The sequence below is a fragment of the Piliocolobus tephrosceles genome, unplaced genomic scaffold (assembly GCF_002776525.5).
Source record: "Piliocolobus tephrosceles isolate RC106 unplaced genomic scaffold, ASM277652v3 unscaffolded_40, whole genome shotgun sequence".
NCBI classification, from domain to species: domain Eukaryota; kingdom Metazoa; phylum Chordata; class Mammalia; order Primates; family Cercopithecidae; genus Piliocolobus; species Piliocolobus tephrosceles.
The window spans coordinates 1429698-1442740 of NW_022324309.1; the positions used below are offsets into that span (position 1 = coordinate 1429698).

The following is a 13043-nucleotide window of genomic DNA, read 5'->3' on the forward strand; positions in this document are numbered from 1 at the left end:
CCAACCAAAGTAGTTTCTGCTATTTAGGCAGAAATATCCTTTGGATATTTTGCAATGAATCCTTTTATTTTTTTCTCAAGAGATTGTTATGCTTTGTATATATGCATAAAACTAATGCATTTCAAAACAGTTTCATCTTGAAGAGTATAGTTCACTTTAAATCATTCCCATTCTGTAAAAAAGTGTGATTGCTTTTTCGAGGACAAAATCTACAAATGATATTGTCCAGAGTAACTGCCAACTTCTCTGAAAGTGAACTTGGGATTCATTAGAAGCAAGAAGGAGGTTGTTGCTCCAAAGATATAAACGTAAATAGCTCACTTGAGACAATTTGAAGGTCTTCTGCCATCTGCTGGACATCGGTAGAAGTCTCACTCGGTAGAGTAACATCATGTAGTATAGACCTAAATTAAAATACATTCTCTCATTCTGAATTCGTGTTTTTTGATAATGAAATAATTTTTCTTTTATTTCTAAAGGAACACCCCAACCTAAGCCCTCCCTAAACAAAAAATAACATCAAAGGTTTGAAGTGAAAAATAATTTCTAACTGATATAAAGCTATACACGTATTTAAAAGGTATATATATATTCATATTTTAAAAATCATTTCTGTACCACTGCTAGCATACTGTAGATATGGTACATATGCTATGCCACTGCTAGCATATTGTGCATATGCTAAAATTGTGACTATTAAATATATGTAAAATTTGTTTCCATTTATAAGACCAATTGTTAGTTGTGGGTGCCCTCCTGTGTTCAGGAGGTGAACTGCAAACTAGCAGAGACAAGGCGTTTTGGTCACAATCAGCGGCAGTTGTTAACATATTTTTGAGTCCTTGTAGTTTTTGTATCAGTGATGACTGATTTACCTAAGTCTACCACATGCTCTCATCGAGTGGCTTTGTAACTTCAGGTATCACCTGAAAACAAAGGCCAGATTCTGTAAGTATATTAATTAATATTCAGCCTGAGAGATCTTTCTCTCCCTCTACTTTGCAAATCTGTCTGGCCTGTGAAGAGATATCTATTACTCTGCTTCATTAGTAAAATACCATAAAATGTTATAGTTTTTCTCCTCCAAATTAGTCCAAACTATCACATTAGAAATGCATTTTGGAAAGTACCAGGGCACTCTCTGATGAGACTAAATTTGGGGCATGATTCCCAGCATGGGCCTGAATTCATTTTAAAAAGTCTCTGAATGATTTTTCATAATACTGTTTTTTCAGATGAGACAAACAAGTCTTTTAATTCCCTAAAATTATTTTCTTAATTTACTTATGGTAACAAAATGGGATTTTTGTCAGCACATCTGAAAAATACTGAAATGGCAATTTTAGGTTTTCTTTGGTTGGGAATTTTTAATTAGTTCAAGGATTCTTTAAGAACAAAATGTTCCAGTAATAGTATGTCTTTCATAACTGAAATTATCCACATCCTGAACTGAACAGATTTTCAGGTACCAAACAAGAGAAATTAAGTCACCATGAACTTGCAGATATTCTTTGTTCATTTATTTCTAAAAATGAATCTCTGTGCCAAATATATTCAAAACAATTTTCTAGGCAATATAGAACTACAGAGCTATAGTTCTTATGTTTATAATCCACTAGAGGAGTCAAGATTCGTTGAGGAAAAAATAATATGAAAGTGTGCAAATGATGCAGTAATGATGATAAAATAGATGATTGACAATGACAGAGATCACTTCAGTAGAGGTTAATGTGTGTAATGAAGGAGGTAGCGTTTGACCAAGACCTTTCCAGAATGGAAAGCTGGGATTTGAACAGATAGAGTTAAGAGGGGAGGAAAGAGTGCTTTAGATATAGGAAATGGAATAAGCAAAATCTCCACAGTGGGAAAGTGTAACTTTTTACTTTATATTGAAATAAAACACAGTAAAATTTTTATATAATATGTTTTATTTATTCAAGTCCTCAAGGCTAAGTTCTATCAACAGCTGTACTTTTTTTCTCTCTGAAGTTTGTAGTTCAGAACCAGAAAATGTTCAGGCTGACCCAGAGAATTATACCAGCCTTCTTGTTACATGGGAAAGGCCTCGAGTCGTTTATGATACCATGATTGAGAAGTTTGCAGTTTTGTATCAGCAGTTGGACGGAGTGGACCAAACCAAGCATGAATTTTTGACAGATGGCTATCAAGACTTGGTAACTATATGATCAGTTGTTTTACATATGGTAACATTATAATTTAATTTCCAAGGTAAGAATTTACAAATGGTTGTATGTTATTTTCTTCCATTACTTTTAGACTTTATGTGAAGACGGGGTGGGCTGAATATTTTTAAATTAAAAAAAAATTTTAAATTAGAAGCTATACTAAATTATGTCAAAAGTTACTTTTAATTAAATGGATAACATAACTTTACCAACAATAACATTATAGAGTAGATACATATGACTTATGAACTGGAGATCATTTAGTATGGCCTTTCTTAAGATTGCAGTTGTAGAACAGGGCCAGAATCTCAGTGCCCTGATACATTTTATATTGTGTCTTCCATTATGCTATATCAGCACAGGAAAAGTAGAGTAGGGGACATACAAGTCCTCTTTGTTGTACCAAAAAATTTTCAGATAACAGCTGGGAAGTCATGATTGGGTCAGAACTTTGGGGATGTAAGACAAAATTTCTTACAAAAGATCCACCCCTGCCTCCCTCCACCAGCGCGTGCGAATAAGTACAGATTCTTTTTGTGGCCTGAGCGTGTCAATATTAAACTTTGCCCTGGTAGGGAAGTGTTGGCCATAGATTAGGGTGTAGTTGACAAACCTTCATCTGGATGTCGGTCCAGAAAGTCCCCACTGCAGGTTCAAGGACACTGGACTCTGCCTCAGGCACCTGGAGTCCTGCAAGTCCTGGGAACCTGCGTTTAAATAAAAACTCATTGTTAATTATGTTTCATATCATTTGGACAAAATGGATAAAATTTTAGTAACCTTTTAATTCAGTTGCCTAGAATATGGAGACACAATGATCTGTGAAATAAATGATAATAAATATGTTTATTTCATAATTATGTGAAGAAGATAATTATATTACTGTTCTTGCATATATATTGTCAAGAAAAAGCGATGTTAGTTGTTCACTTCTTCACATTGCTCCTTATTTGCACATGCTTCCCATTTATTTGTCTAAAATATTAATTTTTAGTTTGTGGTACTCATTTATGAATTTGATGAGTTCTGGCTAAAAATGAAACTTCCTAAAACTAAATCTGATTTTTAAAAAGCAAAAAAAAAAAAAAAAGCCTAGTTTTCCAGTTCTTCATAATTCACAAATACCACAAGTTTAACTAAGCAAGATTACATAAACTTTTCCTTAGGTTAATAAAATAGAAGTATTTTCCATGGACCAGGGAGAAAAAGTTTTCTAGGAAAGATACCTAGTGTATTAGTAGTCCTATGAGAATAACATTTGTATAATTACTAACATCTTTATTTTAGGGTGCTATTCTCAATAATTTGCTACCCAATATGAGTTATGTTCTTCAAATAGTAGCCATATGCACTAATGGCTTATATGGAAAATACAGCGACCAACTGATTGTCGACATGCCTACCGATAATCCTGGTAAGTACCGCCAGACACATCTATATATTAGCTCAATAAATGAGGTTAGTTTAATTACTGTATGCATTGATGCTTTCTCTCTAACTTTATATTCTTTTAGCCAAAAGGCAAAGTGATTTTCTCTTAAGTCTGGATTGCCAGGTAATTTTTTGAGACATGGGACCCATTTCTCATTCAGCAGGTCTGGTGCAGGACAATAAGTAAATTTATCCCTAGTATTGGAGTTTACCATTTGTAAAATAAGAACGACTAAACATATTTATAATATTGTAATGATCATCAAATGAAAATTGCTATGTAAATGTTGAGACTGTTATTTTGGATAATTAAGAGTTGGTTTAATTTGTATTTATTTCCTTTTTTCAGCCCCCAAAGCATTATGTAGTAAGTATATACATGATCCTAAGGCCATGTGAAGTACTTTGAAATATCTATACAAAGCATCTCAAGAGTTTGTCTTAGATCTATTTTTCTACTTTTTATAGTTTGGTTTTAGGGAGTGGGGTGTTTTCCTCTTGGTTGATTGCCCTTACTCTTTCCCAAAAACAAGACAAGCAAAAGTTGTTTCTACTTGTGTTTTATTTGCATGCAACTTCTCTAAATATATGGGGAAATCTTTTGATCTTAGAGCATATGCAATAACTGAATCAAATGCTGACCATTATAATTTGACAGTTTAAAATTATTAAGTTAGTTTTCCTCTTGTTAGTATAAGCAGTTTTAAATAATAGACTAGAAGTATATATATGTATATATACCTCTACATATGTATAATCATATATATGTGCATACATACATACGTAAATATATATTCTTTGGTCATCCATATTAGGAGCCTACTCATTGAAACTTTTACAAATTTTAATGGAAGTGAATGGTTACAAATTATATTAATTATAGTCTATTTCAGTTTTACCTATGGCAGGAAAACTGATGTGCACGGTTTGCATTGCTGTCTAAATGCTGTAGCAGGGACTTTAATCCAACATGAGCTTAAATAAAGTAATTGCTCATTGATCACCTTACTATAGCTGTTCTTACTAGTTGACTTTTTAAATTAAAGACTATATGTCAGAGCATCAGATATTGTAGTACTCATCATTCCAAACTACAGGCTATAAAACTTGCCAAGGTATCTCCCAACTTGGTATTAACAACTAATGAATATTACTACTACCATAATGGCAATATCATTATTTAATATTTCTTATGACCTGCCTCATGGCCTGGGTATAACCGTCTTTCTTACTGCTTTTATTTAGCGTTGTTTTTCAAAATCAGGTTCTTTTTTAATGGAATGTGAGCTCTAAGTCTTACTGGAAGTGAGTATCAAAATAACTGACCATGATTTTAACTATGCCATATCATACTACACCATTGCATGGCAACCCTCACCAAAGTTCCCCACAATAAGCTATCCAGAAAATGACACCTTTAGCCATATAACTTTGATCATGTCGACCAGCACCATATGTGAATTGATTGAAATATGGCATATACAAAAATCTCTTCTATCCTTATTTATGCATTTTGAGTATGAAGTATATTGAACACATTCACTCAATTTTGTTACCTTGATTTAATTATGCTACTCTAATTTCATACATAAAATAATTTCTCAGGAGTTGGCAAAAAATTACTACTTTTACCCATTTATTTTTACACTGTTTCCTACTTTATTCCCTATGCCAAAGCTTTAAACATTCTGAATTTTTTTGGTCTTTTTCTTTTTTGGAGAAACTTATTGCATATGAAAGGAACAGATTAAATATGTATTTTCTCCATAAGTGATTTCTGAGTGATCCTGTAAGACTGACTTTATATTGGCACAAAGTATAATATTCTTCTATCATTTGTTGTATTTTCACATTTGTACTAAATAATAAATATTATTATAACTTAAAATTTCTATTTATTTAAAGGACCGGGACACTATTGAACATTGTAATAATGAGATGCTTGTTTGGATGCACCATTAAATCTCCATGGATGCCTCAGTCTCTTAAGGCATTTTGTATAGTGATGCTGTGTTAGTAAAAGATGGTATTTGATTTGATGTTTTCATATGCTATGCCTCTTAAAAGCCAAGGGTTACAAACTTAGGTAGATTATTGCCTATTATTTCTACCAAAAATTCCTGCATCAAAAGCCTGTTCCTCCAAAGTTTGGGATTATCCTATTTTTCAATGGAAAAAATATTGGTTTCTTAGGAGTTACTCTTTCTGATCTGAAAGGCTGCAATGGCATTTTTCTCCACATATTTATAATTCAGTATTGAAATTACATTGTCTTATATATTGTTTCTTTGGTAAATATATCCCAACGAAAGTCTTGACAGTAATACTATCTTGTGGCTTGGTAAAACAGGTTTGGTGCCTACAAGATTTGTGAATTTTATTATTTGTGTGACTAATATAGATGTAAGTGGCTTTTGAGTTTGCTGCTTATTTCATGGTTTTTATTAATACCACTTGGTTTCTGTTAATCGTGCTGTTTTATTAGCTTGGTAACTGTAATGTAGCCTATTTAATTATTCTGTTATTATTTAGGATAAACTGTTTACTAAATATTATATTGTTTATTGCTTTTGTTAAAAAGAAATGAAGACGGTAGTTTATAACTGCTGTCATTCTTTGATAGATTTCAAATATATATATATATATATATTTTTTTTGTCTTTTTGTCTTTTTGTCTTTTTTTTTTTTTTTTTTTTTTTTTTTTGAGGTGGAGTCTCGCTCTGTCACCCAGGCGGGAGTGCAGTGGTGCAATCTTGGCTCACTACAGCCTCCACCTCCCAGGTTCAAACGATTCTCCTGCCTCAGCCTTCTGAGTAGCTGAGATTACAGGCACTCACCACCATGCCTGGCTAATTTTTGTATTTTTAGTAGAGACAGGGTTTCACCATGTGGGCCACGCTGGTCTCGAACTCCTGACCTCGTGATCCACCTGCCTCGGCCTCCCAAAGTGCTGGGATTACAGGCGTGAGCCACCGTGCCCAGCTAGATTTCAAATATTTTAATCAGTTTCCCTGAAGAAAAACTCAGTCTTCCAAATAGTGCCTTTAACTTCCTAAATTTGATAAAACTGTGCATTTAAATTAACAATTTGCTTACATTATTCTTTGTACCTTTTAATTACACTTGTGTACAAAAATATCACCATAAGCTAGTGCACATTAAGTATTATTTCAAATTGCCATTTAAAAAAATGTGTAAGTTTGCATTCAGAAATTAAATTTGTCAAGGAGCCTTTTTAATGTTAAAAAGAAATGTGTATTCTTTTAAAAGACTTCTTAGAGAATTATATTTATGAATAAATAATTTCATAAATATATTTATCTTATTGTTACTAAGTTAATTATGTTTATTTCTCTTATATAAGATAGAGCTAATTAACATACAGTTATGGAGGGATTATTTCAGTACATGTTTTAGGGCCTTGATAATTATATGTGTTAGATTTAAATACATGATGAATTAAATCAACAGTTTACTTGTTACTGTGTGGTTTCAGTTGTATAACAATTTGTTAAGTCACCATGCATCTGTCCTTACTCTACCTGTACCATCCTTGCTATTAGTGTTATTACATTATTATATGCAGAATTATAGCTTGAAGCAGTTGCGGTCTACACTGCTTTTATTTTGTGCACTGTGAAACTTGGCTTATCTTCAAACAATTAAATAAGCCTTGCTTGCTCACCTACGTCAGTGTTGCTTTTTTTGTGTTATAAAAAATTAATGTGTTCCTAATGTGCTTTTTTAATCTAACATTACTTGTGTCCCAAAACAAAACCAGAATGAGTCAACAGTTTTTGTTCAGTTATTACAAAAATGTGAATTTAAGTGTTCACTCAAAACAAAAATACTGCTAGTTCTTCACTATCAGACTTTTTATATCCTTTCTGGAGTCTATTTTGATGAAGAGAGAGGATTCTATAAATCAGTATAATTTTTGAACTATTTAATGTATCCGTAGTGCCTGACTCCAACCAGTGGTTACTAAAATATCAGTTATTACTTGTGAGAAAGCAACAGATTTAGGGGTACCCAGTATGAGAGCTTGTGCCCATCAGCAGAGCTAAACTTTGAGTTCAGGGTGTTTAATGAACAGATCCAGAATTATGGCTTCAAAATCTTTAGGAAGACGGAAACAATCTTTCAAAATTATTTTATTTCAAAATTGTTCTGAGGAGACTCAGCAAAAGACCTCTGGATTCTAAGAAATAGAGGTATTGAAGTGTTCCTGGGAATTTCAGTCAGTTCAAATGATCTCAGTCCAGTTGGAAACCAGAATAAAGAGCCTTCAAGGTGGGTTTATACGCAGCAGTATGAATGTGCCAACACGTGGGGGTGCTTACCCATGAGAGTGCCAAGGAATGAAGGGAGGCTCAGAGACCTGCCTAGGACCACACAAGTTGCGCCAGAGCTAAGGAGGCCCAAAGAGAAAGTGTTGGTTTTATTACAGTAAGCAGCAATCCAATTATAGTATAAGTCATTAATATTCGGTAGGGGATGTGATTGGATTAAAACCCTGTATTGTAATTTACTGAGAGGAAACCATAATCCCTATAGTTAGCTGATGCTCTGGTAAAATGATAAAAATAAGTCGAATGCGATACACACTAAAAATATTGAAGAAAAAAGGAAATAAATCCTCCATGTGATAGTTACACATACCCTTCCTCAACCCTTATTACGATTAAATAAGAAAATTATATTTGCCCATTAAAAGTATGAAGTTAGGTGGAGTTAGACCATTTTAAAAAAATTTTGAACACCTTCTTAAGCATATTGAAACAAATGGAAAATAGTTGATATATTTTTTTCCATGGCCTCTTAACAGCGGAAAAACCTGCAGTATGTGTACCACTAACAAGTATTTGATTATGATTTGCCATTATGAGCATTAAATATTTCAAAAGTCTATGAAAAAGTGTGGCTACGCTTCAAATTATTTTCAGTAAAACTAGGTATTGTCTAATGGGCTTAATTTGAAGATTTTTTACATGCATGAACTTCTTTAGTCATAGCTTTTAGAAAATCATATGGAAGGTCATTTGTCTGTCACAGTTTAGTTGTATCTCATTTTTAAATTCACATGTATTAATTTGCATGGCGATTACAAAAACACAAGTGTTTGAGATGATTGAAATCACTTTAGTTTAGAAACATAAAAAATAAAGAGCATGAAGAACAGATGGTTAAGTAAGGATTTCATAGGAAGAAAAATAGAAGGAGACCACTAATGATCGAAATAAAATTTCCAAAGTCCTTCATGGTTAGTTTTAACAAGAAAAAAAGTGAGAATTAAAAATAAGATTGTGATTGTTTCTAGTGAGTACTTTCCTTTTTAAATTACAGGAAGTTGTTTACGTTAAGTAATTTTGAAGCAGCTAAGTTGTCAAAAGTGTTAACTTTATCTGAATCTTCTTGGGAGCTAAGCATGCTTAACAGATTTTATGTGAATTCTCATTTTACAGTTTTCAATATATTAGTACCCAGGAGTCTTGATAAAAATAAACTCAAGAAACTTTGTGTTGGAAAACAGACCTGGGTATGATAAACATTTAATGTTGGTTCAGTTATACCTTGAAATTTCTATAGAGTATACATTTCCTTTGAGGACATAAAACAGAGAACATAAGCAGCATTAGGATAGTGCAGAGCATAAATTGTGGCGATAGCCTGAGATTCCATAAAGCCATGGGAGTTTGAAGAACATCATTATAATAATGCTCAAACCTCACAGTTACTTTGTCTACCATCTTCTTAATGACCCAGGCAGCTCAGACCAAGACTAAAGAAAAATTCTCCTCTGGCCCCTCAGTAGTAATGTGGTAGAGTGGCTAGATTCCTTCTTAGGAAAAGAAAGAACCAGCTTAGTCTTCCCTGACATTCTCTGACAGGTCCTGTTTTAGCACTGAGATATTCATGTGTTGATTCTGATTTGTTGGGACAAACAGACTTGAATGATCCTGGTCATCAGATTCTTTAAGTAAACAGCATTAGCTGAGTTTCCCTGGGGAGAATGCACAAGATTCACTCTGTTAGTTCTTCTTCTTCTTCTGGAACCTGCTGGAAAACACTCTTCATTTTACCTGTTGCAGCACCCTGTATAGAAATAGGTATGAGGCCAGATTTGAGGAGTAAAGATAATTATTTGCTCCTCAGTCAAAATAGAAACTTAAGGAAGAGGTAGCTGAATAAGAAAATAAATTCTACCAATTCTCCAGAAAATCCCTGGCATTTCCCCAGCCATGGTTTTATCAGCCCTGCTAAGGATGAAAGTAACTCTGCACTGATGAAAAATTATTTGCGTTTCTTTACACTCAGTTTTATCGGTTTCACTGACCTCCTCTCTGTTCTTAGCTTCAATCAGACTTGGGGGAGTGGGGAATGGGGAAGGGAGTGGAGTGGGAGGTAGAGATCAAGATTTGGGTAGAGTTACATATAAGCTCATGTAGTGTTGTGTTGTAGTGTTCAGTAATGTTGAAAACTAAAATTTGGAATTTTTATTGTGAGAAAGTCTATATTTTCAAAGCTGACATTAACTTTTGGTTCTTTTTAATTTTTTCTTTCACCAAAAGGTAAATTCACAAAGGCTGAAATAGTTGAATAAAAACTTTAATAATTTTGTTTTTAATTTTGTAGAACTTGATCTTTTTCCTGAATTAATTGGAACTGAAGAAATAATCAAGGTATCATAGCCATTTTTATATTCAAATGTTTTAATATTCAATGGTCTATTTTGAATTGTTGCTTAGGTGTTAGGTATTGCCACATGAATAAAAGTTGTGTTTTACAATTCATTGTGGGGTTAGTTGCTAAGCTTTATATATAGATAGTCACATAATTGATATACATGATTCTCTTATGAAGAAGTTGAAAGATGTTTTGATTGGTATAGTACTAAAAAACAAGAAATATAAATGGTGATGAAGAAAAAAACAATGAACTTTAAAAATAGTTATAGCTATGCACTACAGCTATAAACTTGAATTTTTTTAGTGTCAAAATTTTTCTGAAGGAACTAAAATTATATTTAACCAGTTCTTAATATTGATACAGTTTATATATAAATAACCAATGTTGATAGATCAACGATAAATATGGCCCAAAATATAAACTATATATTTTTTTTGCCCATTTAAATTGTTTATTATTTAATTTGATAAATATTCATTTACTCGAAGGACATTGTGCTGACAACAGACACTTATACTACGAGTAGTCTATACTATTTATAGATAAAATTTACAGATATTTGAGACTATAAATTTTAACATTATTTTATTTTTTTAAATAGAGAGGAAATGATTGTTTAATATATTTTATATTTCATCATATGCCCTAATGTGCTTTTCCTCATAACTGAAATTATGTATTTGGTTCAGGTGCTATTGTTGATGATAGTATGAATGTGTACATGTGTATAGATTGTGTAGGAGCTGATAAAAGTGTGATAACTAGTGCTGTTATCCAGCAATAAATAACAATTAGGTCTTTCATAGGTAAAAACTATCTTGATATTTTATGTATTTTATGGCTAGTCTCTCTTACAAGGGACTATTTTACCAAAATGACCAGTCTACCTTTTTACAGTAGTTTATAGATTTCAGCTAAGAATATCTTTATTTGTATGTGTACATACATGTTCACATGCATATATACATCATATATATGGATATATATATATATCCATATATATATACACACATACATACACACACCTACAAGTGATCAACAGAATTAAGTCATAAAAGAAAAAAGATATTATATTTATGCTGAGTTGTTAATTCAAATAATTGGTCTGACACATTGATGTAAGCCCTTTTTTCAGTATTTGGTGACATGTAGTAGATGATATTCTGTTTAAGTTCCATCTCACATATTATGTATTACACATCACAAATTTTTTAGAAAAGACCAAGGAATGATCAATTATTTTTCATAGTAATTCCCATTACCATGATTCATGATCCATGATCCATGCTTAGTTACTTTAGTTACAAGATCCATGTTTAGTTATTTTTCTTCTCTATTGCCATTAACACTAAAGCAACTTTTACCATAAGCCTGCAAAAGTTATTTAAAATCTTCCAATGTTAATTACTAGTAAATTTCTACATAAAACTATAAGATTGTATTTAGTATATGTAGCTGTGTGAATAGGCGACACATGTGACTTTATATAAATTTTTAAATATTTCCCATTTTTTAATGAACATATACTTCTACTTATTTATGAGGTATATAGTGATCAAATCAGGGTAGTTTGCATATCCTTTATCTCAAACATTTACCATTTTTCTGTGTTGGAAACATTTGAGATCCTTTTTTCTACCTATCTGAAAATATATATTATTGCTAACTATAGTCATCCTACAGTGCTATCGAACACTAGAACTTATTCTTCCTATCTAGCTGTAATTTTGTACCCTTTAACCAATCTCTTCCTGTCGCCCCCTCCCCACTACATTACTCAGCTTCTAATAACCATTATTCTACACTCTACTTCTATGAAATCAACTTTTTTAGCTTCCACATAGGAGTGAGTACACACAGTATTTATCTTTCTGTTCCTGGCTTATTCCATTTACATAATATAGGTATATCTTTATTTTTGTCGTACACTCTACAATAGAGGTCCCTAAAGCTATGCCTGTCATGGTGCCTCTGGTCTTGCCATTTGCATATATGACAAACACAAGCAGATCTTCCTGTTAGAGAAGAATGTGAAGATGTGTGAGCAGGCTGACTTGTTGTAGTCAGAGAAAAGTTCCTAGATAGGAGGGAAAAAAAACCTCAGTGCATCAGCCCAGGTCCCAACAGGAAACAGATGCCACACTCAAGTGGGGTCGTGGAGGTTAATTTAATCAAAAAGGACGATTCATAGGTGTGGGAAGTCTTAATGTAAATAAACATTGTACATTGTACATTTGGGATTAATGATATGAGAGACTTGTTGTTACATCTAAACCTGAAAGGCAAGAAGGCAAGGAGAAGATGCAGAGAGAATGGCACAGCAGGTGCTGTGGTCTCTATAATGGGACAGTGTCATCCTGTGGTGACCAGTTATGTAAGGAACCTCCCAGGGAATAACCACATTCTCTGGCCACCCACCTAGAACAGAATGGAGACAGGTGGAGAGAGGCTGTAGAAAGCAAAATGAGAATATACAATACACTGAGAAAGGAGTCACCTGAGAAGACAGAGTAGAATTAAAAATCAATGTCATTACTTGTTGATAGAAGGCTATGATCTAGAAGAAAATGAGGAAGAGAAAGAATTCTTATGACATTAGGCTTATTTGGTTTGTGGGGCTTTACCCATGGTGGTAGGGCCCAAAGAAACAGCCGCTCTAATTCTTTGAGCTGGAAGAATCCTTGGCACTGCCAAGGGGGAGGGAGTCAGCTACCAATACACAGATAGGGATTTAAA

The 13043-nt window shown here is 33.0% G+C and overlaps 1 protein-coding gene across 1 annotated transcript in view; it reads left to right on the top strand.

Annotated features, from left to right (window-relative positions):
* Positions 1-13043, top strand: part of LOC113224820 (receptor-type tyrosine-protein phosphatase zeta-like) — a 193107-nt gene that overhangs the window by 125873 nt on the left and 54191 nt on the right. Inside the window, exons 10-12 of the mRNA XM_026454314.1 lie at positions 1990-2174; positions 3474-3600; positions 10254-10300. Coding sequence (XP_026310099.1) covers positions 1990-2174; positions 3474-3600; positions 10254-10300 — 359 coding nt within the window. The remainder of the gene's footprint in view (positions 1-1989; positions 2175-3473; positions 3601-10253; positions 10301-13043) is intronic.